Source organism: Ipomoea nil, unplaced genomic scaffold, assembly GCF_001879475.1.
Source record: "Ipomoea nil cultivar Tokyo-kokei standard unplaced genomic scaffold, Asagao_1.1 scaffold0642, whole genome shotgun sequence".
NCBI classification, from domain to species: domain Eukaryota; kingdom Viridiplantae; phylum Streptophyta; class Magnoliopsida; order Solanales; family Convolvulaceae; genus Ipomoea; species Ipomoea nil.
In genome coordinates, this window is record NW_017617070.1 from 2,749,161 (window position 1) to 2,772,231 (window position 23,071).

A 23,071-nucleotide genomic window follows, 5' to 3' on the forward strand; every position below is an offset into this window, starting at 1 on the left:
GATATTGCCTTTGCGGTTAACGAACTTGGTAGACATCTGAGTAACCCTATGATGCGCACTAGAAGGCAATAGTGAGAGTTATGAGATACTTGAGGTATGCTCGTGACCTTGGACTGCACTACGTGTAGATATCTAGCTGTACTTGGAAAGTATAGCATGTTAACGGGATATCAAAGGATGATAAATCCATCAAAGGCTACGTCTTTACGTAGGCAAGTGCAGTCGGTTGGATGGAAATTCTCGAAATGATTTGTGATAGCTAAGATCCGACGGGATCAAAGCTGAGAGCCTTACATTCGTGTCGCGAGCGAGTAGGCCGAATGACTATGCTATTATTTCGAGAATGTTCCTAGTGGTGAACTCGTACCTCCAATTTGTGTGCATTGCGATAGTCAAGCCAAAATTGGTTAAGTACAGAGTTAAATGTGGAATGGTAAGTCTAGACTTATAAGTCGTAGATATAATACCATTAAACAATTTCGCACAACGGAGGTTATCTCTATTGACTACGTGATGTCAAAAGATAACGTAGCGGCCGCTAACTCGCTAACCCGAGGGTAAGCAAATGGTTGTTGAGAAGTTGGAACGAGGAATGGGTCTAAAGCCCTTGGACTAAAAGTTCTATAGTGGATACCCGACCTAGCTGGCACCTAGGTTCAATGGGACAACTAAATTATGGAACGGAGCGTGTCACTGTGGGGGTCTCGGACTCCCAACCACTCCTCATTAGAAACAGTGACTCCCGCACGAGGCTAGCATGTTGATGCTTTAATGATTCTTGAGTATGCGGGATACTCGAGAAAGAATCACCTATGTAAGAGAGAAGTGAGGGTCGCTTCAAAGGAGAATTGTTGGGCACAATTCTTTAGAAACTCTCGTAGAACCAGGAACGGTGACCCACGACCAAAATGGGCACACTCATGAGAACAGAGCATGGTTGGGAGGTTCCTGTGTGAGATATGTCATCGTCTACACAAACGGCAGTCGGTTCAAAGACATCGCGTTCTACCGAACAGCCAGTAGAGTAAACATTTCTTCACAAGGGAAGGTTCAAAGGGTATAGTGACTCCCTACCTATCCTATGCAGGGATCGACCGTTTGAACACAATTGTTTCCGATTTCAAAATACCCCGAAAATCAATTTTTCATTCATGTGGGGGATTGTTGGAAAAATAGCATTAAAATGGCATTTTAAGTGGCTATTTTGTGGTACAATTATCAGTGGGGTCCACTTCCGATTTGGGTCGGGTCAAAGTGGATTCGGGTTCTTCGTAGTGAGACGAAGAGATTGATATATTGTACGCTCAAAACGAATAATGGGTGAATGAGATATTGATTCTCAAAGTAGACCCATTGGGTTGGAAAAATGAAGGGAAAAAGTGAGCTTTTGTCCCACATTGGTTTGGAAAGAGGATTTGACCCCCCTTTTATACAAGAGCTTTTTTAGAGCTTGTAGAATTGTATAGCATAGAGGCTCTCTCGCGCGGGGGGGGGGGGGGGGGGGTGCAAATCAAATTCCAACTAGAGATGACTTCGGAAAGGCTTGATTCAAGCCCAAGCCCGAGCTCGTGTGCGCCGGCACCTACGGGCACGAATGTCGTCCGGAAATTGGCTGGCCTTGCGGGCAAGTTATGCAATAGCCAACTCCAGTTTTGAATTGTGAATTTAATTCTGTTAATGGGGGTTGCTGTTTCAGATGTTACACAACGTGTAATTAAGGCCATGATAAATGCTGTTAATGGGGGTTGCTGTTTCAGATGTTACACAACGTGTAATTAAGGCCATGATAAATGCTATTAAGTACTCCTCCCCTATATAAGAAGGGGTAGAAGGTAGAAGCTTTACACACTACGAACAAGTAAAAGAGCTCTACACGAAATTAGTTTTCAAGCTTCAAAACCTTCTACTTCTACTCCTTTCTTTAGCCTAATTGTGTTCAAGGCTGTTGCTCTAGTTCGCCGGGTTCGTTCGTTTGGGTGCTCAAACGTCGAACCGTAGCGCGTTTTATCCTGGGAAACCTAGGCCACGGCGCTCCTAGCACTTTTGGGAGGTGGCAAATAAGGTTTTAAGGAAAGAGTGGTCTCTTGACTCACGCTAAAAACCCGTACCCAAACACGAGCCATCATTTCCTTCTTTCGGTTTTGGATTATGCTTCTAAGCAAAAATCCTCCTTTTATGTTATAGTTTGGTTGGAATTATAATATGTGTATTATAAATTCCTTTTGGTTGATATATATTGGTATATCTTTTTCGTAGATATACATATATATACATAACCGTTGGATCCGTTATATATATATTTGTATGTGTATATATGTATTTCGGATAAATATCAAATAATATTTTATATACTTGTGTGTGTATATATAAATATTATTTTACGATATTAAAACGATTTTGGTTCATTATCTCCAACAGGATTCAACCACAAATGAATAATATGGAAGACAGGAAATCATATATAAATGCCACCATGCAGTCGGGGAAGAAATTGGTATACTTAGCCCCATATGTTCTCAAGTAAGTATTAATTACGTTTTAAATAAAAGTACTTATATATAATATATTTTTATTATATATTATATTCACTTAAAACTAATAAATTATTTATTTGTAGTGAGCATTGGATGTTGATGGCGGTTTGTCCTCGACTAAATGAAATTTTTTGGTTTGATTCACTTGGTCATGGGCCGCGTGAAGACATTAAACATATAATGGAAACGTATGTAAATTTATATAATTAATTAGTAGTTATCATTAAACTAGTGTTGCCAAGTATTTATATATATTCTATGTCTTATATTAATATGTGTATAACTGCAACAAACATGATGAGTGGAAAGAAACAAAATCGTTCACCAAAATGGACTATATGTTCGGTAAGTACTTCATTCACTTTGTAAAACATGCAAACTTATTGTTTTTTTTTTATTAATTTATTTTATTTTTATTGTAATTCAATGTAGTGTGCTATACAAAAGGGATCCACCGAATGTGGTTATTATGTGATGAAGTTCATGTTGGAAATTGTTTCCAACAATCTAAGCAAAGGAATGGATAAGGCAAGTAATTTCTTAATATATCTTTTGGCTTCAAATGTTTAAAAATACTTGCTTATTTATTAATTTTATTTCTTTTGAACTTTGTAGGCTTTGGAAAGACAAGGAAGATTGCCCTACAACAAAAAAGAGATTGATGAAGTTAGAGACAAATGGTCTAAGTTTCTTATTGATGAATGGGTTAATAAAACGCTTCTTAGTTGACACTTTACGTTTAAAATTAGTTTATGTTTATTGGCTTAATGTTTAGTAGTTTTGTTGAATTGTGGTACTTATATTAGTTTTATGTTTAGTAGCTTGAATTAGCTTAATGAATTGTGTTCTTTATATTAGTTTCATGTTTAATAGTTTGATATTTTACATTTAAAATTAGTTTATGTTTATTGGCTTAATGTTTAGTAGTTTTGTTGAATTGTGGTACTTATATTAGTTTTATGTTTAGTAGCTTGAATTAGCTTAATGAATTGTGTTCTTTATATTAGTTTCATGTTTAATAGTTTGAATTAGTTTAATAAATTAGTTGATGTTGAATGTTGAATGTTAAATTGCTAGCTGCGCAGGATTTGAAAATTGATACAGGTTGGGTAGAAAACATAAAACGCATATAAATAAAAAAAAATAATAACATACGGCGTCGGTTTTTAGGTAAAAGCCGACTCCGTATGTTATTATTATTTTTTTAAAAAAAATAAATATATACGGCGTCGGTTTTTACCTAAAACCCGACGCCGTAGGTTAATTATTATTTTTTAAAAAAATAATAAATATATACGGCTTCGGCTTTTACCTAAAAGCCGACGTCGTATGTAAATTATTTTTTTAAATATATATATATATATATATATATATATATATATATATATATATATATATATATATATATATATATATATATATATATATATATATATATATATATACACGGCGTCGGCTTTTACCTAAAAGCCGACGCCGTAGGTTAATTATTTTTTTTTTAAAAAAATAATAAATATATACGGCTTCGGCTTTTACCTAAAAGCCGACGTCGTATGTTAATTATTTTTTTTTAAAATATATATATATATATATATATATATATATATATATATATATATATATATATATATATATATATATATATATATATATATATATATATATATATATATATATATATACGGCGTCGGCTTTTACCTAAAACCCGACGCCGTATATTACATATGACGTCGTATCATTTACTTACGACGTCTCTTAAGACGACGTCGAAAGATAATCGACGTTAAATGGGGTATTTTAACCGACGTTAAAACCGTTTTCTGTAGTAGTGACAATTTACATCCAAGAGTTTTTTTTTTGTACACCTTGGACCACTCCTCTAGATCCTGATTAAACTACCTAATAAAGAACTTCAGTTTTCAAAATTCATAACTTGTATACAGTATACTACCGACCGACAACCTCCACTCAGACCACTTCTAGAAAATCAAAGAATCTAAGCCCCCACAACCGGGGTTCAAACCTATGAACATCTTTGAAATGGTAATCGGGTTGACAATCCTCATATAATCTATGTATATAAGTATATAATTTTTTTTTATTTATTTTTTTACAAATTTGTCCCCAAATTTGGGGCCTAATTGTAAAAAAAATTAGGGTCTCGTTTTGTAAATGGATGTCAGCTAATAGCTGTTATTTGATTGGGTAATTAGAGGATATGCCTAGTTGATAATATTAGCTGATTGTAGAAAGGTGTTTGGTAAATTAGATGTTAGCTGATAGTTGTTTGGTATAATTTATTTTCTAAAAAATCCAATTGAAAAAATTACTTTTTAAGCAATTTTTTTGAGTTACAAAAAGCTGATTAACCAAACACTTATATTAATTTTTTTTTAATCAAGTCAAACTTCTAATAATAGTCAAATAAATTAAAATTGACAGATAAACTAATTATTTTACCAAATAGAACATATATATATATATATATATATATATATATATATATATATATATATATATATATAACTCACATAATATACATATATAACTATATAATTTTTTTTTTCTACAATTATGCCCCCAAATTTTGGGGCCAATTGTTAAAAAATAAAAAATTATATATATACATATACTATACAGCAGGCAGTGAAGTATATGTATATAACTATATATATGTTCTCTAATTGTGGCCCCCAAATTCAAGGGGGCCTTGTGCAAGCGTCCTAGGCAATCATGTCCAGGAACAGCCCTGAAATATATATATATATATATATATATATATATATATATATATATATATATATATATATATATATATATATATAGAGAGAGAGAGAGAGAGAGAGAGAGCCACACTCAGGTGAGAATGGTTGCACAAAAAAAAGAACTACGAATCAATTATAGCTGTCCACGTGTTCATATTTAACGGATCAGATGTAATTTTTTTTAAAAAAGACACTGTGACATTTTCGTAAATAATTCGAACTTCGGTGCAAAGTGCAAATAAAATATATTAAAAGTGCTAGTAACTGATGCAAGTGTGCACATAAAAGTGCAAGTAAAATTATTTAAAAGTACAATCATTTCCAGTTAATACTGCAAGTAATTTACCATTTTAACATTGGTGCATCTAATAATAACGTCTTTCATACGGATGCAATTAGTGATAACGTTTAGGGATGGCAATTTCAATCCGCCCCGCGGATATCCACCCGAATCCACCCGCATGGGTCGGGTTTTTTTGGGTGGTGGGTCTTTTAAAAAAAATAAACCCGCGATACGGTGGGTCGGGTTGAATTCGGGTTCTATGTATAAAACCCGAATAGAATCCCACCCGACCCATATGTATGTGTCTAAATATATATAATATTAAAATAAAAACTAGTATGTAGTTATTTATAAAAGTTTTTATAACTTCGTGTAACTTTTTACTATTTTTATATCTAAACTATTAAGTTTATTTTTAAAAATTAACAATTTAGTTATTATATTTAAATATTTGTATTATTTTATGTTTTAGTATGACTAATGAATTTTATTATTTTGTTATTATAAGTAATTCATATATTATTTTATGGCAAAAAAAAAAAAAAAAGATAGTAAGTGGTGAGTACTTGTAGTGGGCTCCCGCACCGGGTGGGGGTGGGGTAGGTTTTGAAAAAGCCTACCCAATGCGGGTTAGGGGTGGGGGTGGGTGGAGAAAAATATAAGGTGGATCGGGTGATGGATGTAGTCCTTCCCGACTCACACCCGACCCATTGCCATCCCTAATAACGTTTGATGCAACTAATGATAACGTTAAGTGCACTTAATATTGATGCTCAATATATATTATTTAATTTGTTGCACTTCTAATACATTTTACTTTCACTTTTAATACATTTTACTTGTACTTAGATGCACTATATAAAATTGTTACTTGCACTTTTATCACAATTTACTTTCACTTCAAAGTTTAATTATATACAAAAATGTCACCGTATTTGTTTTAACAAACAGTGAATGTATGATTAACGAATGGATTAACAACAATTTTTCAATATAATTTCTCTCGAAACTATATACATTCAATTATAAATTAATTATTATTAAAATAAAAAACCTTTCCACTCAACATATTCATACGTAATTAAACTTACAAACCAACTAGTTTATACCAACAGACCAATGTTATAATAAAGGTAGAGAAAGTGATGGAACCTATGACCATCCATTTAAAATGATAACTGAAATTTCATCAAATTACATAGTAATTGGTATATTATATTATTTGTTTACTTTTATATTGCAATAAAATAGAGAAAAGGATAGGCGACAAAGAACATTTATTGTCATTTTATTTTAATTGAACAAACTTTTTTTCCACTAATGAAGGTGTCTATTTTTATTTTTACTAATTTATAATTTTCTATCCACGTATGTACCCACGTGATTGATTCATTTTCATGTTCTACAATGATTGATTCATTTGATTGCCCACCATTACTTACGAATGAAATTTAGCATAATAATAACTATTATAATTTAATTCAATACATCAATTCTGCGTAAAATATATAAACTTAATTTATATTTTAATAATTATTAAAAAGAGGAAAATTTAATTTCACAAGTTAGTATTAATATCCTTTCAATTTGATCATCTTATCCGTTATGACAATATATATACACACAAATCTAGATTTACATGGGTACCCCCATGTAAATCTAGATTGTATAACAAAGTTTGTGAGTACGAAAATGTCCTTTTTTAAAAAAATTGGTATGATTTCTATGATTACTTCACATGTAAAGTTGAGATTAATTTTTAATTTTCTTCACTTGTGATCATATATATATATATATATATATATATATATATATATATATATATATATATATGTGTGTGTGTGTGTATATATATATATATATATATATATATATATATATGTATGTATATGTATATGTATATGTATATATATATATATATATATATATATATATATACTATTCTTATCCTTTGTAGGGGCCGGTGCTTATTCTTGGTCGAACTCTTGTTAAATCTATTATGATATTTTAATTAATTTCATTAATTAAATCAAATTGTTGCTCAGTGTACTTTATATTATTGTTAGGTGTTCTCTAAAGGTAAACAATAAGTAATAAACTCTTAAGTAAACTTTTAAACCAAATTTAAAAAGTAAAATCATAAACCTAAAAAAAAAAAAAAAAAACTAAACCTTTAATTATAAAAGGTAGACAATTTCATTACATCTATATATATTTTCAGCATTGTGCAAATCTACAAGTCCATATTGCATCTACATGTGTTGCAACCTGAATCAAGTTTTCATGTTTTCTGTCAGCTTCCTCAACTTCCAGTGTGAGAGGTTTAGTGAACAAAACAACCTGTTTAATTTGACAATGTGCCTGGGTAATATGGCACATTGCTTGGGTCTATAAAATTGATAGGTTGTTTGTCAAAATACCAGTCACGGAATGCTCTCTCGATGGGCTGGTAAAAAAAAAAAAAAGATTATATGTCATAATGTATAGGTTACCTCCTCGTGGTCCTTCGTCCGCAAAGACTACAAGACAGGTTTTTTTTTTTTTTTTTTTTTTTTAATGTTAATACAAGACTTTATTTTGTTACCTCAGAATTCGTATCTGCAAACATTGGCTTCTTATAAGAGGCGAAAGCAAAGCTATGCCCAAAAGTAGAAGTCACAATATATTCTTTGGTCGCAGAGGAGTGTGGCAATGCCATTATTATTTGTTGTTTAAAATCTGAAACAAAAAATTTAAATAATGTCAAATTGAAATTAATTTAATTTTTTGAATAAAATTATTTTGTAATAAAAATGCGAACATGCCTTGTAGCAGAGCCATATGGCTTGGGTTAATTGATGAATGATTCTTAATGGCCTGGTACAAATCCATTGAGAAAGTGTTTCGCACTAATTAAGAAGCCACAAATTAAAATTACCAAAAAATAAAATTAATATTAAGCATGTAAATATACCAATATATTAAGTGGAGCTAACCTGAAATGAATCGAACCCTGATTGGAAAATAAACAGGGGCGACTTCACATATTCCACCAACTTTTTTGGTTGGAAGCACTGCATAAACTCGAAGTTACATAACGTTGGAAGATGTTTTTTTTATTTCATCTCCCTCCAACGTATGGAATTTTCCACCTATAAATAGCTCTCTTCTCCATTGAAGAAGGTGCTGGTTAACACTCTCTCTCAATCTAAAGAAAAGTTCCTTAAGGCAGTTCCATTCTCTCAGCTTTTCATAACCAGTGTTTGTTGTGAAGTTTTTCAAAGGCATACTATTCTCATTCTTCACAACTTGAAGCAGTCTTGTACTTTCATCAAGCGAAGATCCATCAAGACGTCAAGACAAGCTTCACCCTGTTGGAGACTCATCAGATTTCCTTTCCAACAACTCAACTTAGGAAGAAGTTGATAGAGGCAGAGTAAACTTCAAGAGTTGAAAAACCTTTCAAGTGGTTGTCTAGCATAATGATCAAGGAAGCCATCTTGAAGTAGTTTGTACTAGGAGTGATAGTGCAAACCCTTTCACAAGTTGTGAAAGAAGAGTGGAGTAGGCACAGTTGGCCGAACCACTATAAAAATCTCTCTGTCCATCTCTCTCTTTTCTTATCGCTTTTAGTTTCGTGCATTGCATATCACACAACATCGACCAAACGTTAAGTTTATTTTTACACGAAACTGTGCAAAGAAAACCTAAAAGTTAACTTAACTTCCGTTGCGTATAACCCCGAAAGGTGGTTACTCGTAAAAATCGAAAAGAGTCTATTCACACCCCCCCCCCCCAACCCCACCTCTAGACTCATTCAAACCCTACCGGGACCAACAAGTGGTATCAGAGCGATTGCCTTGTACGGTAAACGTTTTGCTTTACAGCTTGGTAGATCCCTTTTATAAAACTTTGCATAAATTAAAATTTTTTTTATCTTTGCACCTATTTTCAAGAAATGGAAAGAGAGCATCCTAATAAATCTAGGCCTCTTGCCTTTAACCTCTCTAAGTTTGATGACTGGAAAGTCAGAATGCAGGCACATCTTTCAGTTATCCACGATGGGATGTGGGATGTGATAAGCACAGATCCTATTACCATAATGATGGTAAATACTCAGGCTGCTGCACAAGGAGTAGATGCAGAGACCATGATACCTAAGCTGAAATCTCAACTCACCTCAGATGAGAAAACTCGAGCAAATCTGGACAATGTTGCACGAGACATTCTGTACAAGTCTCTAGATGACTCGCTGTTCCCAAGAGTACTAAAATGCACCACAGGAAGCAAATCTTGGATACTCTTATGAGTTTGAGAGAAGGAGATGAACCGGAGAAAGATAACAAGCTCACCGTGGCCATGAAGAAATTTGAGGACTTCAAAATGATGCCAAATGAAGCCATCACTGACATGGAGCTCAGATTCACAAAACTCATGGGTGATCTCTCAAATCTTGGAAATGAGCTAACCGAAAGGGAGAAGAACTTAAAGATTCTTCGAGGGCTTCCAAAATCTTGGGATATGAAGGTTACAGCAATGAGAGATCACACAGACATGAAAACTACCAGCACGAGCAAGATCTTCAGTGATCTCAAAGCATATGAATTCGAGCATGAGCCAAGGGAATCTGAAGAACCCGAAACAAGTAATTTATCCCTGATGGCCAATCAACAATCATCAACATCAAGCAGGTCGAACTCTAACTCTTGTGATTTCTTTTCTGACGAACAGTATGCTTTGTTTGTGCGAAAAATGAAAAGGTTCATGAGGAAGAACAACTTCCAAGACTTTCAACGATCATCAAACCGAAGGCAATATGAAAGATCCCCTCAATCGTTAAAATAGGAGAAAATGGATTCGCAGATGCTATGCTATAATTGCCGAAAGCCAGGACACTTCAAGGAGAACTGTCTTCACCCAATAGTCAGCAAACATCAAGAAAATAATGCAAACAAGAACTCACCAAAAGAAACAGGCGAGTCCACCAAGCGAAGCGATAAGCCAGAATCATCAAATTCTTGGAACGAAAGAAGAAGAAAGGCGATGGTGGTCAATGAACCAGCTGAAGAAGCACAACCCGAATCAAGCACCTCAAGCTCGAGCTCAGAAAGTGAAAGTTCAGAAGAAGAAAAAGGTCTTCTATGCCTATTCAACCAAGAAGAAGAAACGAATGATCTTTGCCTAGTTGCAAATGATGATGAGGTAAATTCTCAAACATCCTTTTCATGCCATATAGAATACAGTTCTGATGGTGAAAGAAATCCAAATGAAACTATCTTTGAGATGATGATGGATTTCAAAGTAATCAAAAACACATACTCTGAGTTAAAGGAAGAAAACTCTCGACTATTGATCAGCTATGATGAGCTAAGGTGAGTTAGAATCGATAACATAAAGCTAGCCATCGCAAAAGATCAGCTCGAAAAGCAAGTTCATCTTCTTAAAGAGCAGTGTACAGAAAGAGAGTTGCGGGAGCAAAAATTGCGTGAGGTTCTTGATTCATTTAACAGTTCATCCAACTTAATGGATCGATTGGTGAATGGATCATAACCGCCTGGGGAAAGAACCGGAATTGGTTACGACCTCAGCTCCCCTTCACATGTTTTATTGAACAAGCCCACAAACGTCTACTCTAGTGAAAGCTTTAAGTCTGCGTTTTTTCAAGGCCCTACCCAAGTGTCTGAGCCAATGAATGAGATTAACAATCGTGTTCAACCACAATCAACAAGCCAACCGAAAGGAAAGGCTGTACAACGAATTGTGGAACCTCGGAATGGTAATCACTTGAAAGGTAATCCTAGGCATAATACCAATATCAAAAGGAATGGATCAAATGGTAATAGACCGAGTCTATACCATCAAAAAGGTCAACCTACAAGGAATAACCAAGTGAGGGAAAACCCGAATAATAATCAGAGGCAAAATCGTTCCAGGTATGCACGAAAGGATCCTCTGAGAGGAATTCCTAAAGGGGAACGAACTAGACATGCCAAGAGGTCACTTAGAAGACCAATGACAGGAAATGGATGGAGTGGACCATCTGAAGAGGATTGACTTGTTTATCCCGAACCTTTGTTAAAAACGCAATTTGAGAAAATACATCGGTATAAGCAAACCAATTATTCTAAGCAGTATCGCAATCCACCCGGTGACTATTTTCAAAAGCGATACAAAGCTAAAACTTTTGCTAAAATCTATTATGATTATCGTGTTTTTAATGGGTACAAAGAACCGAGAATGAGTCGAGTTAACTCTAGGTTCGTATGGATCCCAAAGTTGACCACTAACCCTCAAGGACCCGAAGCCGAAGGGGTACCTAAAGTTATATAATTTTTTATTTCACGGAAAACAGGTCATGTGGTATGTCGACAGTGGATGCTCAAGACATATGACCGGAGATAAATCAAACTTGAGCAACTATAAAGAAATTAACGGTCCAAAAGTTATTTTTGGAGGGGAATCAAGTGGAAAAACGAAAGGTGTTGGAGATGTCATCAGAAATGGAATAACCATTAAAGGAGTCTCACATGTTGAAGGACTCAAGTTCGACCTACTAAGTACAAGCCAATTCTGTGACAGAGGCTACAAAGTAGAATTCTCCAAGGACAAATGCAAAGTCATCATCAATGAAAATAATGACACTGTTCTCACGGCAAAGCGAAAGAAAAACATGTACGTAGTCGCCTGGGAACTTTCTAAAGCTAACGTTTGTCTTGTTGCTACTAGTAATGCAGATTTAAGCCTAGAATGGCACAACAAGATGAGTTATCTGAACCTCAAAACCATCAATAAGTTGTCCAAGAAAGATTTAGTGGAAGGCTTACCGAAAGTTAACTACATTAAAGACAGAATTTGCGATGCATGTCAGAAAGGAAAGCAAATCAAGGCATCTTTCAAGTCAAAATCATCTGACACCAACTCTCGTCCTTTAAGTTTGCTACACATGGATCTATTCGATCCAGTTGATCCTGCAAGTCTGAGTGGACGAAAGTATTCTCTTGTCGTTGTAGACGATCACTCAAGATATACCTGGACGCACTTCTTAAGGAAGAAGAATGAGACTGAGAAAGTCTTACCAGACTTATTATGACAATTGCAAAATGAAAAAGGTCTCAGCATAATAAGGATCAGATCAGACCAGGGGACGGAATTTGTACACAAAGATATTAAAGACTTTTGTGGAAAAAATGGAATTTTCCATCAACTTTCGGCCGCACGAACTCCTCAGTAGAATAGAGTAGCCGAAAGAAGAAATAGAACCTTGAAGGAAGCCGCCCGAACCATGATAGCATATTCAGGTCTTCCCAAGCGCTTCTGGGCCGAAGCCATTAATACCGCGTGCTACACTCAAAATCGTTCCCTCATCAACAAAGCTCACAACAAAACATCATACGAGTTATGGAAAGGTAAGAAACCTGTTGTCAGTTATTTTCACATCTTTGGATGCAGGTGCTTCATTCACAACAATGGGAAAAATCATTTGAGAGCATTTTATGAAAGAGCGGATGAAGAAATATTCCTGGGATATTCTTCAACTAGTAAAGCGTTCAGAGTTCTAAACAAAAGGACCATGGTCATTGAAGAATCTATCCACGTTAAATTTGATGAAAACGTTCAAAAAGCTGCACAAGACGACATATCCATCAAAAATCTTAGCATACAAGCAGAACCAAGTCAAAGAGAATAAGAAGATTCGGACCAAGAGGATGATTACATCAAATATCAAAGAAATAAAATGAATGAACCTGAAGTACAGGTTGAACCAGAAATTACAAATAGAGAAAATGCACCCTCATCACAACCACAAAACGAACCAATGATATATGTTGAACTACCATACATACCCGAGATGAATATTCAAAATCAAACTTTATCTTTCGAACCAGATCTACAGTGGTTTAGAGATCACCCACCTGACCAAGTTATTGGGAATATTCAAGGAGTGCTTTAATACACGAAAGTATGATGGCTTGCTTTCTATCTCAAATAGAGCAAAAAACAATTGATGATGTTGTGAATGATGCAGATTGGGTTATAGCTATGCAAGAAGAGCTTCACCAGTTTGAACGAAACAAAGTCTGGGAACTTGTCCCTAGACCCACTCATCAGAACGTAACTGGAACAAAATGGGTTTTCAGGAACAAGATGAGTGAGGATGGTCAAATTGTTAGGAACAAGGCTCGCCTTGTGGCAAAAGGCTATTGCCAAGAAGAAGGCATTGATTTTGATGAAACTTTCGCACCAGTTGCAAGATTAGAAGCCATACGAATGTTCTTAGCCTATGCAGCATACAAAAACTTCAAAGTATATCAAATGGACGTAAAAACTGCGTTCTTAAATGGTCTCCTTGAGGAAGAAGTTTATGTAGAACAAACACCAGGCTTCATTATAGATAATGAAACTGACAAAGTTTATCCTCTCAAAAAGGCTTTATATGGGCTGAAACAAGAACCACGAGCGTGGTACGATACATTGTCACTCTTTCTTATCAGCTATGGATTCACGAAAAGAGATGTTCACAAAACACTCTTTAGAATAAAAAATAATGACCATATCTTACTTGTGCAAATATATGTTGATGACATTATATTTGGTTGCACGAATCCTGACTTATGTGAAAAATTCTCCAATCTCATGCAAGGAAAATTTGAGATGAGCATTATGGGAAAACTGAACTACTTTCTTGGTTTACAAGTCAAACAATGTCCTGATGGAATCTTCATCAATCGGGCTAAATATACGAAAGATCTAATTCGAAAGTTTGGCATTGATGGAAAAACTTCTGTCAAAATTCCCATGAGTACATCCCTGCGAATGGAAATTGATAATGAAGGAAAAGATGTTGATCAAAATAAATATCGTGGGATAATTGGATCTCTTCTTTACCTGACAGCGAGTAGACCTGAATACCTGATATTTCTTTCGCTGTTGGGGTATGTGCGAGGTTTCAATCTAAGCCCAAGGAGAGTCACTTAAGTGCTGCCAAAAAGATCTTAAGATATCTTAAGGGAACCCAAAGTGTTGGCCTTTGGTACCCGAAAGGAGGATCTTTGGATCTAGTTGGATATTCAGATGCTGACTTTGCTGGTTGTCGAATTGACCGAAAGAGTACCTCAGGAACCTGCCAGTTCTTAGGGGGAAGACTCGTGTCATGGTTTAGTAATAAGAAACAAAATTCAATAGCGACCAGCATAGCAGAAGCCGAATACATAGCTGCCAGAAGTTGTTGCGCTCAAATACTATGGATGTCGCATCAACTGAAAGATTATGGTGTGATAGCACGAGAAGTGTGCATAAAATGTGATAACACAAGCGCAATTACTATTACACATAATCCTGTCCTACATTCTCGAACAAAACACATTGACATCAAATATCATTTTATTCGAGATCATGTGGAGAAGAAAGACATATCACTCGAATATGTCAACACATATGATCAGCTAGCAGACATTCTCACTAAACCACTTTGTGAGAATCGGTTTGCTACTCTTCGACATGAAATTGGCATGCTTGAAATGATTTAACAAGCATGCGTACTGTGAAGAATCCATCCAAAAAGCAAGTCTTGAGGAAATCAAAAGAAAGATATGTTGGATAGATCTATACGCTAGGAGACATCTTCTCTTGCTATAAAAGGACAATCCTTGTCTAACCGATAGGCTCACACTAACCATTCATTCAACTGTGTTTTTAGTCTCTTTATTTGCAGGTATGAGTCAAAGAAAAGGAAAGGAAAAGGTGAACGAATAATCGGAGAAATGAGCGGCTCGAAGAGAGCAATACTTAAGGGAAACTCGAAAGATCTCCAACGCTAAGGTCGTCAAGATCGTGGAGAATCACTCGAATGAAGTAGAAGTCACGTTCGTTTCACCCGAATCTGATGAACAAAAGATGGCTGTAGAAAGAATTCTCGAAGAATCTAGAGCAAACCAGGAGTACTATCTGAAACATGCCCGAAAGTTTGCTAATGAATCAAAAATGCTGGAAGCAAGTTAGAGGGTGGATCAACTACCTCATTTCGTTGGTATCCTATTGAAGAAAGATCTCAAAGTCTAATAGATCTCTCGTCTGTACAAATTCATGCGCCAATGGAACTCGAATCACACGAGTCATTTCTCACTCTCAGTGAACTAGACGAGTATAAAGACGTGAAAAGCATACTAGAACGAAGTGACAGCTATGACTTCTCACCAACTTGCACTCCACCAAACATGTCCACTCCTCTGAAATCAACTGCAAGCAACAAAAAGAAGATGGATTGATTTTGCAAGCTTAATTCAAGAATGTCATCTTGCTTTCTATGCTAAAAATCACTGTTCTCTCTCGTTGTACTACTTGAGTCATAAACTCTAATGCTATTTTCGTTCATATCATGATGGATATTCCTGACCTCTTAAGATTCCCACATATCTTTGGTCAAAATCTCAAGAATGACGCATTGATTCAAAAGCCACATCGATAAGCGCAAATATCTAAAATTAAAAAAGGAATTAATGATCCTTGAGAAAATCCATGGTCTTGAGAATCATTACATTGACCCATGAATGCCCTGCTCTAGCTATTTAAGAACAGCTGATTCTTCAAGCAATTCACATCTTCTGAACATGGATACTCAGAAAAACAAAAAATTTGATGCCCTCAGTGTTGCAAAAAAAGTCCAAGAAATCCAAAGCTCCTGTACCTAAAAAAAATGAGCAGAATCCTTGCTAAGTATACTGAGCAGGAGCTGCGTGAACTCAAGAAAGACATCAAAGACCCGGATTTTGATAAGAATCTCAAGGATTACATCGACAACATGCCTCTAACTCATTGGTCTCCTCCTATCAGCGAAACAGAGTCTGGGGTATCCCTCAACACCTGGAAAAATGAGGTGAGAGTGTGCCTTGATGTTAGATTTGAAGACAAAGACTCTGTTGACAGCTCATGCATTAAGAAGGACAAAAAGAACTGAGTCTTTGTTCACTTCTCTTAGGACACGAATCTTAGTATGTTGTTTGTCATGTAATAAGTGTCCGTGGTTGCTCTTTAATGAATTATCTTGAAGATTTTCTTTTAATTGTTGCAAAACTTTATTTGATTCGTAGCAATTCTCCTACCATGAGTATTAACAAATGAATTATACGGGACCAACAAATAACTGATTGTCACATATCCAATCAGTCTTTATTGGCTTTTGTGTTATTAGTTAAAGATGAAATAAATGCTTGGCTGACTAACGTAAAAAGAATTGAATGGTCATTCAATTTCACTATCATTCAGTTTCAGCTATAAAAGGATGTGAGATGTGAATATGGAATTCACTCATCTATCTCTTCCCGTTCTTCGCACAAAGAAATCTTGATCATAGCTCTTCGTAAACCAGTTATGCGAGCTCAAAGCAAAAAGAGATTGCCCAAAAGATTCGACAAGAGCAAGTGGATCTTTATCCCGGAAATAGCTTGAAAGCTCTTCCGGAGGTGTCGTCGGACAGTGAACAGCAAAACCAAGATGATGGATTCCTGGTCTATGAATCCGAAGAAAATCCCATTGCAGATCAACAAGAAGCTCCACCCCAGTGAAAGGAGGAAGCAACTTTCCGTCTGCTAAGGATTGGAAAAATCCTTATGCTGATCGAGACTATCTAGTGTATTTGAGTACCAACACAAATGAATCTGACAAGAGCAGTGATACAAATGTGGAACCAGATTCTCTACCTGGCTCAAAATCACTCAAGACTGCTAGATGGTTCTGTCAGAAGTTGGAAAAAATGATGATGGCTAGAGGAGAGGCGAGCAAGAACACGAAAGGATAAGAGAAGAAATAGCTCTTCTTTCATTTGAAATCTTTTAAATGTAACCTCATCCTATGCTGCACTATGTCTATCCTTAATAAAATCGTCTCGTTGCGTGTTTATCCTATATGGACGAAAATTTATTTGTTTCTTATTTTACACACACGAATCAACGAATATCTCGCGTCAGGAATATATCAGAAAGTCACTTTATCAGTCTTGAAGCTTTCTCGATAAACTAAGGCACTCTGAAAGTTTTGGAACTCGAAACTTCAGGGTGTTGTCATCCTGATCAATCTTATCATACAAGCATCAAGCCTGTGACCTCTTCACCACTATATAAACAAGCTATTCAATTCGAGGCCATCACTCAATCAATATCTCAAATGGACAAAGGTAAGGAGATTGCATACTCAATGGAAGCTGCAGACCATGGGAAGGTTGATCGAAAGAAGAAAGGCAACACACACTACGCCAGTGGAGAAAGCTTGGAGAAGCTTTCAACTCTCGTTGCAACAAGTGAGATTTCACCACCACCAAATCAGAACGAAACACCTCCTTCACAAAATGGGACCAAAACTAATCCCTTTAAGAAATTCCTCAACAATCCTCTTCACACCAGAGAATATGTGTTATGGCTTCGCGATCTTTCGGGTACTGATGAGGAAGTCAACGAGAATGAAACTTCTGACACAGAATATGACTCTGTGCTGACTGATCTTCTCGCCTTCGAGCTCTTCCGAAAGGATTACCTCAAGGAAAAAACTCTTGCGCTTCAGAAGGCTAAAGCTAAGAAGTGAAGAAAATGGAATATCTCGCTGTGTTCTGCTATGTACTAGATGATTGAGTCTGTCTGTTCTTATCTATATTTCGTGTACTCAATAATCAATCATCTTTATGTTTTGTGTTTCAAAATAACGATCTCTTTTGGACCTTGATCACACGAAAGAACACCATTCATCTTCACAAAACTTTATTTGTTTTGTGGAGACATGAAAAGCCAAGACTTCTTCATGAAGCAACTCATGGAAGAAGGTGAAACGACTAGAAAAAGGATAGATTTATCTTAACCATCCGATGAAAGTTATGAAATACATCATGTGGCCAAAAAATTCGGTCCACTAACTCATAATCGTGACTGATCGTGTCAGCGGAAAGGACGGGCATTAATTGCCCTTGTCCCATACTCAAGTGCATTTCTCTCTCCTCATTAAATGAGGAATGACAATTTTTTATCTGATATCTTCCCTATCAGAAAATTTCCACAGATAAATTGCCTTATATACGCAAGTTGTCAAATGTGACCCAAACCCTTTGCACTTACCCATACCCTTTCAAATTCAAACTCCGGGTCATTCATCAACCCGACCCAAACAAATTCGGTTATACCCACTTATTAACCCTACAAACACTTCTCATAACTTTTCATCTCCATCGTGATTAGCCTAAAACCTCTCAAAAAATCCAAAACACTTTCAAAAACCTCTCAATATTTCACAAACCCTCTCAAGAAACCTTCAACCCAACAATGGCGAAGAAATCCAAATCCAATGCCCCCAAAGAAGTTCAAACCTCCTCTGCCGAGAAGCTTCTAACGTTTCCAACATCAGATGAATCCTTCATCAAGTCTAGGGAGCACTTCATCGCATGTGGTTATGTGTGGGATGCTCATGGTTTCCTACAATATGCCATTGACAAGAAGTTCGGAGAATCGATCATCCATCTTTTACAGGAAAGTGGTTTATACAGTTTTGTAACTCATGTTTATACATTCTTTTATCCTTTTGATGTCACTCAATTCTATTTGAATGCATCTGTATCTGCGGATAACTCTACAATCACGTCTGAAGTTAATGGAACACCCATCTCCCTGACATCGGAGGATATTCAAAAAGCATTTGGTTTTCCAGAACGGGACGATACATATCATTCAAACTTCCTGCTATATGGATATGATCCGATTGCGTTCTATGCCCAAATCAAGAATGCTCAAAGTCGGATTGATGTGAAGTGGCCGTTGAAGAAGAAGTGGTTCCGTCTTGACTATGAGTTTGTGGCAGACATCTTCAACAAGATTGTTGATCACAAGACATCTGGCACAGATGATGTTACCCAAGACAAACTGAAGATGATTCATGCATTCTTACATCGCTACAAAGTTGATTGGTCGAAAATCATCTTTGATCAACTTTTGGTCCATGTCACTGCTGGCAAGACTGAAGACGGAAACATATGGCGAAAAGTTGGCTTCGGATTGATGATAGGCTACCTGCTTCGTTTCAAGAATGTCCCTTTACGAGAAAGTGTTTCACTGAGTTCAAAAATCTGCCACATGAAGTCCAAACCCTCGGGTTATGATAAACAAAAGGCCATTGAATTGGACTTGCTCATCTCGGAGTCAAAGTCCAAATCCAAACGAAAGATAACATCTGAAAGTGATCAGCCTACGCCAAAGCATCGAAGAAAATCACGAAAGGTTAAGCATTCTTTAGAAGAAGGTTCATCTCGTTCTCTTTCTATTGTGCCGGAGAACGAAAGTGAACACATGACTCCGAAAGATCCAGCTCCTCTCTTGACCTCACCACAGCCTGCGATTGATACAAACATGGCAATTGATTCACTTCCTCAACACAAATAACTTCATACACCGGCTCCAGCTCGAGATCAAGTCATGCCCCCTACCACACAAGTTCATCACATCAACAGTTCAGAAAACACCCAAGCAGATAATTCGTCCGATGACGAGTGTTCAAACAAACGGCAAGCTGGTTCGGTGAAAATAAACTTTCGACATCTTCATGACAAAGCTAATACAATCATGACTCGATTAGCCCCACCTCCTGCTTCTACTCTCTCAAAATTCCGAAGGACAGCGATTACATCCTCGCCTGCTGCTCAGGGGGGCAAGAAAAGACCACGAATGCACCTGCTGTGAAAAAGTTGACCAAAGCCCTTGCCATTGTGCGGGACATGAAGAAGCAACAATCCACGCCCGAAAGTTCCTTGCCACAAGAACCTATTGTTGCAGAACAGGTCTTACCAACTCTGACACAAGAACCTGCAATAGTAGAAAAGGACTGGTTTGTGCCTTCTACGTCTGACCTCTTAAATCTCCCACAAGAACTTGGTTTACCAGAAGAGACGAGAGAAGAGGTCAATGACACGAGTTCAGTTCCACCACCAACGAGAGATCAATTGCTTCGTCAGTCCATCTTCGAAGAATATCAACGAGTACTACGATGGCAGAAATGGCGCACATATTCTCTCGATGTCTTCTTAGCACGAGTCGATGAAATGAAAACAGAAGAAATTTTTGCCTTAGACTGGCTGGACACGAAAGATGTCTATGAGGCGGTTCTTCTTCCAAAGATCTCACGAACGTACTCTTACAAATTCACACATCGGAGTCTTGGAAAAGATAAAGCCCCAGTCTGCATTGAAATCGTGAAACCATCTTTCGATGATCCAGCTTTCGAGGTTGAAATGAAGAATCTCAGAGATGCCATGCGGCTATCCAAAATCACGACCGAACTTGAAAAGCTCTACAAGAATGACCCTCATTGCAATACCAGTGGCACGAAATCTGTTGTTGAATACATTTATCTGCCTGATGACACACGAGAAGAACAAGTCTCTAAAGGGAGTGATTATGAAAGAAGAATGTTGAAGATACTGTGAATGGGCAACCTCATGAAGATAATGTCCCTAAGGGAAACAATGAAGACGAGAAGAGTGATATGGAAAAGGAGAAAGATGTTGGACTCGAAGGGCACATTGATGATAAAATAGATGATGATAGTGAGAACGGACAGGATGAAGATGAGGAGAACAAAGATGATGATGAAGAAGATCATACTGATGATAAGGGTGACGATCTGGGTGATGACACCGATGATGAACCGAAAGATGGTTCTGGTGGAAGTTCTTATGACAGTAATGATGATGGTGATGATGATGCATCTCCAGTCATTGGACGAACTGTGATGATACCACCCACGGATCTTTACTGTCGTTCGAAAGATGCCAAAACGTGGGTACCTAGAGCATCTGATGATGATAAAAGGGAAGCATCGTTGGATGTGGCACCTGTCGTCCCAAGTCGAACTGAGCATGGCACTCAGACTGAAGCTGAAACCCTTGACATAGATAAATTCTTAAGACTTCTGACACGAACAGTCGAAGCGCTTCAAAAGCAACATCAACACTACAATGAACAACGCATCGAGGATGCTGAAATCATGACACGCTTGTCTGGTCAAATGTCTTTCATCAACAAGAAGCTCACTTTCTTGGTCAAAGATTCACAAAAGGAAAGGCCATCTACTTCTCATGCCCCGCAGCCTGTTGACCTTGGCCGACAGATAGAACTACTTGAGAAAGTTGCAAAGGAGCAACACGCTCAAACTGTCTCAATTTGGTCTTAAAGAACGGGTTGATCTATCGTGTCTGAAGGTTGATACAGCCAGTGATAACATCTCTGCCATGGCCAACTATCAGTTACAAATTTTAAAATATGTCATGGACCTCACTGTCAAAGTTAACTCACTGTTGAAACCCTCTGATCCTCCCACTGATGCCAAAAAGGGGGGAAAGAGACATAGAAAAGATGATGATGATGAAGTAGATCATCAAGGAAGAAGCAAGGAACCCTAAAGAAGGAATGAAGGAACTCTCGTCCATACAAGCGATGCACCTTCTATCGAGCATCAAAAGCAAACACCATCCGAATCAAGACAGCAAGCACCTTCTAAGTCTCGACGACAGTCAATCAGACCGAGACCTTCCTATGGTTCATATTCTAAGTATTCTTTTACAGGACTATCTCATCGAGAGAAGACAAATCACAACGAAAGTTGATGACAGATGACAAAGTAACAATGGATAGAGCTGGAACATTCATTGACTATGAAGAATACAAAGAAGGAAGTGGATTAAGGTTTGAAGGATACAATCTCCCTGTCTAGTTGAAGAAAAGGGATGCTTACACTCGTTAAGATTATCAATGGAAGGAGAACCAGAGAATAAGAGAAGAAAATGAAGCTAAAAGGCTTATGCAAGAAGAAGCATGAAATCAAAGGAAACAAGAGCTTACCAGATATCAAAAAACACAAGAGAAAATCAAAGATGTCTCAAAGATAGGAAGAGATGCTGACTTTGATGTCAAATATGATGCCGTAGCAAAAGTTCACCGAGAATCCGAGAAAAGTTATGTTGATGGAATGAACTCCATAGAACTTATAACATGGTGGAATCATGGCATCATCTCAGGACGAAACATTCTAGAGGCTTACAACAATTACACGAGCTATAACTTTGGAGAAAAATATGAGGCTCGAGTTCGTGAAAGACCACTCAGAGAAGTCAGAATTAATGTCAACAATGACATAGACTTTAATAATATGCTGAAGGAGCAAAGGGAGCGAGACGACAGAAAAAAGATGGAAGCTCAACAAACAAAACAAAGTCTCTTGGCCATGTAATGTGTTTACTTTACGAGTACTTTTTATTTTGTAATAAATATCTTGCTTAATGAATATCTTTTACGTGTTCCTTTTGAAGTACCTTCGGTCTTTAACTAATGTTTTTTCTTTATAATTGTTTATAGATCCTTTTGTACACTCTTAAGTAGGGTTGTTTTATAATAGAATTTTCCTTTAAAGGACATCCTTCAGCCTTATGAATAAGAGTATAGATTTTGGCATCATTAAAAAGGGGGAAATTGTTAGGAACCAATGTA

The 23,071-nt window shown here is 36.6% G+C and overlaps 2 protein-coding genes across 2 annotated transcripts; one reads left to right on the plus strand and one right to left on the minus strand.

Moving 5' to 3' along the window:
- Nucleotides 1–7,753: 7,753 nt before the first annotated feature.
- On the minus strand, nt 7,754–21,846 carry LOC109174533 (pectin acetylesterase 3-like). Its single transcript, XM_019323755.1, has 5 exons — nt 21,836–21,846; nt 8,557–8,686; nt 8,387–8,470; nt 8,167–8,300; nt 7,754–8,028 (listed from the first exon to the last, which is right to left on the minus strand). The coding sequence occupies exons 2-5, from the start codon at nt 8,639–8,641 to the stop codon at nt 7,927–7,929; spliced, it is 405 nt and encodes a 134-aa protein (XP_019179300.1). The 5' UTR covers nt 8,642–8,686; nt 21,836–21,846; the 3' UTR covers nt 7,754–7,926.
- Nucleotides 21,072–21,987, plus strand: LOC109174433 (YTH domain-containing protein 1-like). The gene is made up of 2 exons (XM_019323669.1): nt 21,072–21,740; nt 21,787–21,987. Exons 1-2 carry the CDS (start codon nt 21,072–21,074, stop codon nt 21,985–21,987), a joined length of 870 nt encoding a protein of 289 aa, XP_019179214.1.
- Nucleotides 21,988–23,071: the final 1,084 nt, after the last annotated feature.

Bases quoted from the DNA above. Each gene is read 5' to 3' on its own strand.
- LOC109174533 (XM_019323755.1), bottom strand. From the start codon at position 8,641: ATGCAGTGCTTCCAACCAAAAAAGTTGGTGGAATATGTGAAGTCGCCC. The intron at 8,471-8,556 runs TTAGCTCCACTT...CTTCTTAATTAG, and splicing joins AGGGTTCGATTCATTTCAGG to TGCGAAACACTTTCTCAATG. The intron at 8,301-8,386 runs GCATGTTCGCAT...TTTTTGTTTCAG, and splicing joins CCATATGGCTCTGCTACAAG to ATTTTAAACAACAAATAATA.
- LOC109174433 (XM_019323669.1), top strand. From the start codon at position 21,072: ATGGAAAAGGAGAAAGATGTTGGACTCGAAGGGCACATTGATGATAAA. The intron at 21,741-21,786 runs GTCTCAATTTGG...TCGTGTCTGAAG, and splicing joins AGGAGCAACACGCTCAAACT to GTTGATACAGCCAGTGATAA.